Below are 11,242 nucleotides of genomic sequence, written 5' to 3'. Positions count from 1 at the left end.
TGTCTTACGAAGGATGTCTAATGTAAGAGCATCCTTGTCTTTAAACAATCAACATTAAACAAAAATGTTGGACTCCCCTTTCACTTAATTTTTGAGTTAGATATCTCGTGGGTTGGTATTAGTGAGGTCCATATTTGAAATTCATGTGGAACGATTAAATGTTCAAATCGATAGGTTTTTTTGTTCCTTGGCTATGAAAGACCCAACATAACTAGAGACCAATAGACTTCATTTGTTCCTTGGCTATAGAGATACCATGTGTTGCTACTAAAGTGGATATGAGGAAAATCATAATAGCTAAAGGGAATTTGACAACACTCTTATAAAATTGATTCAAAGAGGGATTGTTGATGAAGTTGAATTGCTATATAAATGAATTGACTTCTAGCATAAACAAATAACTACAAGAGTATTTTAAAATAGGATCAATAGGCTTTTGACTCCACCAATTTGCGAAAAGGAAATAGCAAGGCAACTATCAAGTTTGTGATTCTTGGGGTAGGTTGATTTGCAGCTAGATATTCATTGATTGCAATTATGAGAGTTTGAAGGACGCTTATTCCTTCACACTATAAACCCACACGCCCTGTTTGGCCCTATCATCCAATAAGGATTTTGGTTCCCCTCTTTCTTTTTCAATTAAATTATTTTTTCATTATTCATTGTCATTTTGTACTATCTTTTATATGATATCTGGAATTTATATATGTGTTTTTATGTTGACTAAATTTTGACTTTGTCGATTAAATTTTATACTTGTGTTTAAGACCTTTGCACCATAACACAATCATAATATTCTAACTATTTAAAAAAAAATACATTTTTTTTGAAAATTACATAATTGTGTAACAAATAAAAAAGTTATTCCATCTCTTTAAATTGTTATAATGATTTTATTATTTTAGATTACAACATTAATTAATTAATATATCATCCATACGAATCAAATTGTATATTTATTATAATTATTTTAAAATATAAATATTATAATAAATAATTTAAATATAAAACATAAATTTTATTCTTTTAAGTTCTACACAACACTTACATTTAATTTAATAAAGCATAATAATATAACGCAAAGCACGAGCTAATAAATAAAATTAATAAACTTTACTATTTATATCTTAATATATTTTACTCACCCCTACTTTCATAGCCAACCATTTACTCATCTCTACTTTCATAGCCAACCATTTACTCATCTCTACTTTCATAGTCTCTATTTTGTTAGAAAACTAATAAACTTAAACAACGATTCTGCATGCGGAAAGAACTGAAAAGAATCACTGAATCTTAATGCCCAGGGATACGGATTACCTCCAGCCATTGGTGAAACTGTTGATGCAATTTCCTTCTGAAACACCACGCTCCAGCTGCACATGCAAAAAGGAAAGAAGACAGCTGATCTGAAGGCACTTCTAAGCTCTGCTATCTCAGTTAGATGGTGTAGAACTGAAGGGGATTGAGAGAGGAGCTTGGGGACCAAACAGATGAACATATAGCTAAGCTTTCATCAAGCTTCTAAAAGCTATGTGTTAGAAAAACCAAAAATCAAGGTAGAGATCAGATCAAAGTAATGGACCACTTTAGTAGCTCCCAATTATAAATTTAGTAATTGCAGTTGATTTTCTTAACTTAAGGAAACTACTGCAGTTGGTTTCCATAAGTTAAGAAAAGCTGCAATTCCATAAATCAAGGTAGCTTTTGTGTAAAATCAATGGAGCTTAACATTCTCCCACTTGGTCCATACTTCCAAACTTAATGTCTCAACTTAAAAACCATTGATAATCTGTATTAAGTAATAGATACATGAATCATGGCGATAAGTCCTCTTATGACGAGTATTATCTTCCATGTATTACTATGCATTTATTCTTATTATAATTTATGTGGCAACAATTTCTTAATGAATAAACCTTATGTTTATTCTTGGTCCTTCTTAAATGAATTTTCTCAAATCAACTTAAGGTGCACATAAATATGAGAAAAAACATCACAATAATTAAGAATTTCATTATCATTGTCCATACAATGAAAAACTGCATAATGGAACCAAGTCCCATATTCAATACATGATCCTTGAATTTAAACGGTGGCATGCCCTTAGTCAAAAGATCAGCGATCATTAACTCAGTGCTGACGTGCTCAATGAGCTAAATACTTAATGTCGATGTGTTTATTTCGACTCCCACTTTTTTAGCCATAAAACCAGCAGCTGAATTATCACAATATATTCTCAATGGCTTAGATATAGAATCCATAATTCTAAGCCCAGACATGAAATTCTTAAGCCATACACCATGTAAAGTCGCCTCAAACAGGAGACGAACTCGGCTTCCATAGTGGAAGTGGCAATCAAGGTCTGCTTGGCAAATGTATCCTGATGTTGATTTGCGTGAATCAACACATTCAGCAAAGTCAGAATCTGAGTAGCCAGTTACTTCCAAGTTGTCCGTCCGTCTATACATAAGCATGTAGTCTTTGGTCCCTTGAAGGTACCTCATTACTTTCTTTGCAGCTCTCCAGTGGTCTAAACCTGGATCACTCTGATATCGTCCCAACAAATGCAATGTCAGGTCTTGTGCAGACTTGAGCATACATTAGGAATTGCTGATCTCTTAGGTCTAGTAGATCTTCTTAATGTTGTACCATCATATTCCTGAGAAGTATGTGGTTCAACTTGTTGTTCAAAAGTTCTTGGCAACTCTTGAACTCCTTGATCTACTGGAATATGGTCAGCAGCTTGTGGAACTTCAACAATTGGTTATTCAACACCAGTTTGTACTTGAGGGGTGCTATGAACAATAACCAATCTTTCACTTGAAGTGGAAGGTTGAGATTCTGAATGATCTTTCTCAGAAACTATGTTTCTGGTTTGATCGCTCCCACTGATCAAGTCATTTTCAAGAAAATTTGCATTTCTTGATTCCATAATCCTTGTGAAAATCTGTAAGTATGTATGATTTCTAATATGTCTGAACTCCTATTGGCACCTTTCTTTGACTTGTTGGTCTGCTTTCCCTTTATGCAGTCCACACAAGTCTCAAGATCAGTAAAATCTAGAGTATTAAGTATTCCTTCATTTACCAATCTTTTAATTCTATCTATGGAGATATGACCTAGTCTCCGGTGCCATAATTTAGAGGAATATTTATTAATAACACATCTTTTAGTGCCAGTGTGAACATGCGTTGAATCATATGTGACTTTGTTTTGTAAATTAATGCAGTAAAGACCATTAGACAAAATACCATTCCCAACATAATCAGATTTATAGAATAGACTGAAAGATTTTTCTGAAAAGTTTAAGGAATATCCAAAAGGTACAAGCCTTGAAACTGAAATCAAGTTTCTAGAAAAACTTGGAACATAAAAGGTCTTTTCTAACTCCAAAACAAAGCCACTACTTAAAGTTAAATAACATGTTCTTATAGCTTCCACATGCAAGCCCATCTTGTTTCCTGATAAGATGCTTTGCTCACTTCCCACTGGCTTCCTTAGGTTTTGCAAACCTTGCAAGGGATTCAAAATGTGAGTTGTTGATCCAGAATCAATCCCCCATGTGTTAATATTAACATTAACCATATCAGATTCATAACAAACAAACGAGATTACTTCCTCAAGTTCGGGAATGTCAGAACGAATTTCAGAGAAATTTGCAGGTTGTACTACTGCATCAAAATAAAGAATCACATGCTTATGTTGAGGCTTAATAAACTTTCATGTTTTACCAATGTAAAACATGCTAAAAAGAATTGAATCAAATGACATGAAAATTGCCTGTGGGCTAAATTTTCAATTCAAACAGATTCAATAAAACTTTATGATAAAACTTATTATTTCATAACTCCTATGGGTAGGTTATGAAATTTTATCCTAATTAATTACATAAATATAATAAAAATCCCTGTGGGATAAAATTTATTATATTCAGTGTAATTAATTACAATTTAATGTCTAAATAATCTTTATGTGATCTTGCCAATCAATATATAATTTTATTTAATTAAAGATGCTGTGGCTATTCTCTAATTAATTAAAATCATATGGATCACTAGACATTATTTTGTTGCATAAACAAAACTTAACCCGGAGATTAACTGAAGCAGCGTTGATCTACTTTGCACTTGCATAGCAAATGCAGTTCGAAGGCTCGCTGGCTTGACTTCAGGCTCCGTCCTTAAGTTCAGCGTAAATTTTACAATGAATATGTAATCAATTATAAAATTTACAGAGTGCCATTATTCGATAATGATGGGATCAGGAGACACGGCTAACGAATTCAAGAACCATCATATAAACATATATTGAATAGCATGGCACACGCTAACACACAAATTGTGCAAGTCTTTAAGGCTGCTAACTGCACCACTAGATGTGTCAGCCAGAAGCCTTGCTACATAAAGACATCCATTTGAAAATATGGCCAAGTTTACTCTTCCATAAAAATAATTATCAAATAATAAAAATGTTGGATTACCTTAAAAAGTTAAGGGGCACTGGCTCTTACCACATGATAAAAAAAAAACTTTGTTCTTCAAAAAGTGATATAATTAAAAAACTTCATATAACACTTTTAAAGATCTCGTGTTTATTTTTATCAAAAGGAAACCCCTTAGGCTATAATCCCAATAAGAGTTGGACGCTTGCTCTTAAAACATGATCAGAACTACTTTGCACATCAAAACGATTTACAATTGAAAAAATCCATTTGAGCTTACCATTAAATAAATAAAGAATGGACTCCATGTCATAGATCTCATGCCGGACCTGGGGCTTCAGGGCAGGAGACCATCATATCATTGGGTTCTAAAAGCCTCCAAACAGTTCCAATTATAATGCAAATTTGAAATATTCAAAGACTAAACTATTTCAAATATTCAAATAGTGAAATTGAATAGCAAAGATTATTATGTTTGAAACTAAACCCTTAAGCAAACGCTTTGCCAAATTTGATAGAATTATATCAAAAGATTTATATCTAGTAATTTCTGCCGAATAAAATGATCATAATTAAAATCAGGCAGTGTTAAATTTCAAGAACAGTGCGCCAGATCATTTATGATGTGCCGAATAAACATAAAATAACTCTCAAGCTGCGGATAGCTGCCAAGCCCATTGACAGTTACGAGTTCTATTCCACTGGATATTAATCTCCCAATATGGCATAAGGATACGACCTACTACTGCAACTGTACATGCACCCAGACGGCACCACAGTTGCTACCCACGAATCAAAATACAAATAATTCAATGAGTCCCTCAACTTGGTATGATCTTATGACCAAAACGAAGAATTGAACTTGGGATTGCAATAGGGTACAAACCTATAATCTAAATCATCAAGTCCAAATGATGCTACGTATGCCATCAAAGTCTGGCTTGAGGCCCAATACTTCAATCTTAATCATAATCATTACCACATCAAACAAGCAACCGAATACATACGCAGAGCTCTAAAGTGTTTGTAAACCATAAAGGACGAAAATATAAATTCTGGCCTATAGATATGCATGCAAACAACTAAAAATCAAGACAAGCCGAAATTACTCACAAACATAGGGAAAACGAAATTAACCCATTAATGAAACAACTGCAACATATATGTTCTGCATCGGGTTAAATCGGAGGGCTCATCCATGAGCTCAGAATATGTCGATGAATTTGATCAACAGCCAGCCAAAATAAAATATAAACGCGTTGATTCGCAGTGAAAATTATACCCAAATATAAAAAAAAATTAATTTGACTTAACATACGTCCATGTATTCTAAACAGAAGTATCGCACTGCAGAGTAAACACGCAGAATCACGAAATAAATCATGTGTTCAATATAGTCTAGCTTTCGCTCTAAAGCTTCTGCATCTAGCCTTAGATCTGATAAATAAGTAGAATTCAAGGAATTGAATTTCATGGCTTGAATATTACATTTAAAAGAATCAGATGCAGAGCTTATCTAATTTGTAACACGTTCTAGAAATTAAATGCCAGCAATAAAGAGGAACATTAAACAAATTTCTCACTCCTTTGGAGACAGGGTGACACTGGATTCAATCCAGATTTTGAATGTAGTTCCGGCTTTGGACAGTCGAGCATGGCGCTCCAACCGAAACCCCGCTATTTATAACCATAGAATCCAAAATTCCAGTCATTTCTTCTTTCAAATCAGGCAAAATAATAGAGCAAACGCCGTGGCAAAACAAAGCGCTGATCCTTTCGGAATCCTAACTAAAAGGAAGGGTCAACCATGCTTAACAGGTCACCGAAAGTGATTCGATCACTACCCGCCTTATTCGAATTCAAATCTCGGGTATAAAGCATAATTTCGGTCTCACACAGCCACTAAAATCGCATGAATAATCAATCGGTCTTCCAAAATGCGTATGGCAGACCATATCTCGTCAGCATGCTTTGACTACTCTGACAAAATAGACTGATCGTTTCCCAAAATTCATGGCTGATAGGCACGTTCTCTTTATGATGTATGTGCATATCAACATAAGAAAATTGTGTGAAGAAAGTGAAGGTTCGAAACTAACTCCACCATTAAAACAATAAGGGGAGAAGAAGAACAGCAGTGGAGAAAGCATTGAAGCAGCAGAAACAACATCAGCGAATGAAATGAAACGAAGCAATACAGAACTGACGATGAGATTCAGTCGAATAAATGAAAATAAAAATCACTTCAAAATATTCGAATCTCACACCAAGACAGAGGTAAACCCTGCTCTGATACCAACTGTTAGAAAACTAATAAACTTAAACAACGATTCTGCATGCGGAAAGAACTGAAAAGAATCACTGAATCTTAATGCCCAGGGATACGGATTACCTCCAGCCATTGGTGAAACTGTTGATGCAATTTCCTTCTGAAACACCACGCTCCAGCTGCACATGCAAAAAGGAAAGAAGACAGCTGATCTGAAGGCACTTCCAAGCTCTGCTATCTCAGCTAGATGGTGTAGAACTGAAGGGGATTGAGATAGGAGCTTGGGGACCAAACAGATGAACATATAGCTAAGCTTCCATCAAGCTTCTAAAAGCTATGTGTTAGAAAAACCACAAATCAAGGTAGAGATCAGATCAAAGTATCCAATTATAAATTTAGTAATTGCAGTTGATTTTCTTAACTTACGGAAACTACTGCAGTTGGTTTCCATAAGTTAAGAAAAGCTGCAATTCCATAAATCAAGGTAGCTTTTGTGTAAAATCAATCGAGCTTAACATTTTTATGTTTTAATCTATTTCAGTCATATCCATTGTATCTCCAGCACGGGGAATAACCATGAAGACCACTTTGGAAAAAATGGAATCTTGTCAAGGAGACCTGGTCCGTAGATACATACTAACGCAGGTTACCAACGATAAAATACTAGATAATCATATATATATTTTTTTCGAAGTGGACACAAAATTCAATATTCATAAACAGTATGTTTCTACAGGGAATTAAGAAGCAACACACATTCAATAATGCTCTGTCCTTCCATGTCCAAAGTCAAGAATGGCCATTCGTTCATAATCATTAGATGCTTTTGTGAGGTCCCTTCGTTGCACGCTGTCATATCAAGTTGCTTTCCCGCTGTTTCCAGTGGGAATTTCTCTCTAAATTACTGTGGACCCCAGGTGAACAAGAACCACAAGACAAATTATTAATAATGGTTGCCTACTCGGGATGCATTCACCTCGACAGTCAGTCTGCATAGCCTTGGTCCAATTTGAGGTGGAGGAGAAATCCTAATTTTGCTGGTGGTTTAACGGTTGGAGCAGCGATCTGAATCTTGCATTGCCCGTGTGATTTGGGGCTTGTTTGTTTATTTTGGTTTGCCAGACCGCACGCTTTTTTATTTTGTGAAGCAATGGCCGAAAGTATTGCTACTGGATGTGCAGCCAATCTCTTGAGCGAAGGTTTCATCTGGCTCTTCAAAAAAGTCGTTGCACCGGTGCAGGTGCTCATTTGTTTGCCTTGCGCTGTCACCCAGATGGGAAAAGATGTCAAAGATCTGGGCGATAAAATAGATGAGATAAAAACGGAGCTCGATCAAGCGCAACAGAGAGCTAAACCAAGAGTGAACACTTGGTTGGAGGACGCAGAAGAGCTAAAAGAACGTTCTGAGTCTATTGGCCAACAGTACGAGGCTCACCAGCAACACAAAAGCTACCTTGGCTGCTGTCCCAAGTGCCTCTGCCGCTCTAAAATCAGCAAAGATATCAGAAGTTGGAACCGAATTCTTGCTCAACTCCATTCACAGAGGGCGCAGTCCGACTTTCCCAGCAGCGGGCAATACGGGGACCCTACACCACCCACCCACATACCGATTCAGGACCCCGAATCTGGTTTTGTTGGACAGTCACAGCGATCTCAATGGACGGAACTTGCTGAGAGATGGTTGACGGAAGGTAGCAACATTCAAAGAATTGGCATCATTGGGATCGGAGGCGTTGGTAAGACGTCTTTGCTTGACGCCATCAACAACAGCCAGAAGGTGATCAATTCTTTTGATCTCATTATTAAGGTAACGGTCTCCAAAAACCCGCAAATCTTAGATATGCAGAATTCCGTTGCTGATAGATTGAAGTTGACAAATTTCAAAGAAATTTCCAATTTCGAAGAGCGAAAAGAAAAACTGCGCTCTTATTTACAGAATAAAAGATATGTTATTCTGTTGGATGATATGTGGGCGGTCGACGCGTGGACGAGTGATAGGCTTCAAGACTTAGGGCTGTCGTTGAAGGACAAAACTTGTAAATTTGTTCTCACCACGCGGGATGCAGAAGTGTGTGCAAAAATGCATGTGCAAGAGACTATAAAAGTGGAACCGCTGTCGGAAAAGGAGGGTTGGCAGCTGTTTCGTAGCAGAGCATTTGGAAATGAAGGTGGAAATGTTCCACAGCATATAGAGCGAGTAGCCAGGATATTCGCGAAGGAGTGCAAGGGTTTGCCTCTCGCCATAAATGTAGTCGCTGCTGCTGTGTCACACCATACTACTTTCAAAGAGTGGGACGATGCATTAAAGCAGATGCAAAGTGTCAGTGAGTCGTTTTATGAGCTGCACTCAGGAGTGGACGAACAGCTATTTAAACGTCTCAAATGGAGCTACGATGTTCTACCACATCGTTTACAGACTTGTTTTTTATATTTTGCAGCTTACCCAGAAGATGAAGAAATCTGGGTCTCAAAAGTCATAGAGATGTGGACCTGTGAAGGTCTAGTGGTGGAAGAAACTGAAGACAGCTACTTCCATGACATTGGGCAGAGTGTTATCAAACACCTAGCGGGTCGTAGTCTGATTGAGGTGGTACCTAATCATGGCGGAAGTATTGGTCGTGTTAAAATACACGATATCCTTAGGGATTTGGCAATCCGCATTGCTATGGAGAAAGAGCATAGGTGTTTTTTTAAAGCCGGACAGAGCCTGAAAAGTTTCAAGTTTGAGGAAGTCGTCAGCCAGGACTGTGTAAAACTGTCATTGATGAGAAATGATCTACCGTGCCTGCCGACAACAACTTTCCGACGCCGGTCCCTCTCGGTTCTCCTATTAAATCACAATCGTCGTATTGAAGAACTTCCGGAAAGTTTCCTGTCCGGCTTGTGCTCACTGAAGGTCCTCGATCTTAGTGTGACTGACATAACGTCTCTGCCGCCTTCTATCAAGAACCTGAAACAGCTGGCCTCCCTCCAACTAGCTGGATGCCGCAGGCTACATGAATTACCGGAAGCTATTGGCGAACTGCAGGACCTACAATTCTTGAATCTTAGGAGTTGTGCTAAATTACGGTGCCTTCCTGAGAGCATAACTAAACTCAAACTTCTAAGGTTCCTCGGAATAGACAATTGCGACGAGGTGAGGCATCTTCCGCGTGGGATCAAGGAATTGATTTCACTGGAAATATTGACGATGCGAGGCAGTAGCATTGAACTGGATTTCGAGGAGGACGCAAATGCGGAAGGAGCGTCTGCCTGCTTAAAGGATCTGCAAACTCTCATGCGTCTCAGGGAATTCAGTGCAAGTATAAAATCTCCCGTTAAGGAGGGGGTTATGGCAAATTGGCCAAACATGAGAGAGCTGGATTTGGAATTTGTGGGTGGAGATGGTCATAATTACCTTCCGCAAGACATGCAGGTGATGCAAGATATGGAAAGCTTCACTCTCGAGAATTGCGATGTGGAGCGAGTGCCTCACTTCCCAAAGCTCGAAGACCTTTGTGTACATGCATGTAAGCAGTTGAAAGAACTCCCCACTAAGTTGCCATTTTTGTGGCGGCTGGATATTTCAGAATGCGATAAGTTGGAGGAGTTGGAATTGGGGAAGGGTTTTCCAAAGCTGAAAAATTTGTTTCTCTTGTCCTTAAAGTCGTTGAAGTGTGTGGGGGCAGTGGGAGCAGCAAGTGGAGAGTTGGGAGAGGGGGCGTCACCGTTACCCCCCATGCTCGAGATGCTCTCAGTCGAGGGATGTCCGAAATTGAAGACATTGCGTGGGGGATGGGATAAGTTAAATCATCTAAAAAAAATAAGAGGTGAGGAAGAATGGTGGGATGAAATCCTCGAATGGGAGGATCCCAACATGAAAACATTACATGACAATAAATTTGTAATCTGGACAGGTTGAAGTGGAGTGTGTTAGCGTGGATGTAATTAGAGTAATTATCATATGAAATGACAATAGATTTGTAATCTGGTGAGATTGAAGTGGGGTGCGTTAGCGTGGATGTAATTAGGGTAATTATCATATGAAATGTAGTGTGAGTCGTGTTACTCACTGATTTTAATTGGAGTAATTATTATATGAAATGTAATGTGAGTCGTGTCAGTCGCTGATTTTTACGTGTTGCTTTATGTGTGTATTAATGCATAATGTAGTTATATTATGTGATCGTTTGGGATTGTGAGGAATTGACGACATTGCGTGGGGGATGGCGCAGCCAAATGGGAGCGTTCATCACTTGCAAATAAATTAATGGAAATTTAAGAAGAATGAAACTGGAATATGTGGCAGCGTCCATTGTTCATATATATATGGTATTTGTGGTGTTATTCTGTGATGGTTATTAATGGCTTTACCTGTGTAAATATAAATAAATAAAAAGCATAATGTAATTTTGTAATTCTTATTTAACTTTTTTACCGTCACGTGAACACGTGCCAACAAAGAATAAAGATAAAAGTCATGTATTTCGTACGGAGATTTTATTCTATATAATTAATTTAGATTTTCTCCGGAAATTCGCAGATGACAA

At 37.5% G+C, this 11,242-nt stretch overlaps 1 protein-coding gene across 1 annotated transcript; it reads left to right on the top strand.

Annotated features, from left to right (window-relative positions):
* The first annotated feature begins 7,863 nt into the window (after positions 1-7,863).
* On the top strand, positions 7,864-10,614 carry LOC149161947 (putative disease resistance protein At1g61300). Its single transcript, XM_089435053.1, has one exon. The coding sequence runs from the start codon at positions 7,864-7,866 to the stop codon at positions 10,612-10,614; it is 2,751 nt and encodes a 916-aa protein (XP_089291179.1).
* Positions 10,615-11,242: the final 628 nt, after the last annotated feature.

Source organism: Pinus tabuliformis, chromosome 5_2, assembly GCF_031772625.1.
Source record: "Pinus tabuliformis cultivar Carrire ecotype Pingquan chromosome 5_2, CPIR1, whole genome shotgun sequence".
NCBI lineage: Eukaryota > Viridiplantae > Streptophyta > Pinopsida > Pinales > Pinaceae > Pinus > Pinus tabuliformis.
Note: the sequence above shows the minus strand (reverse complement) of the source record. Positions and strands in the feature narration are given on the sequence as shown.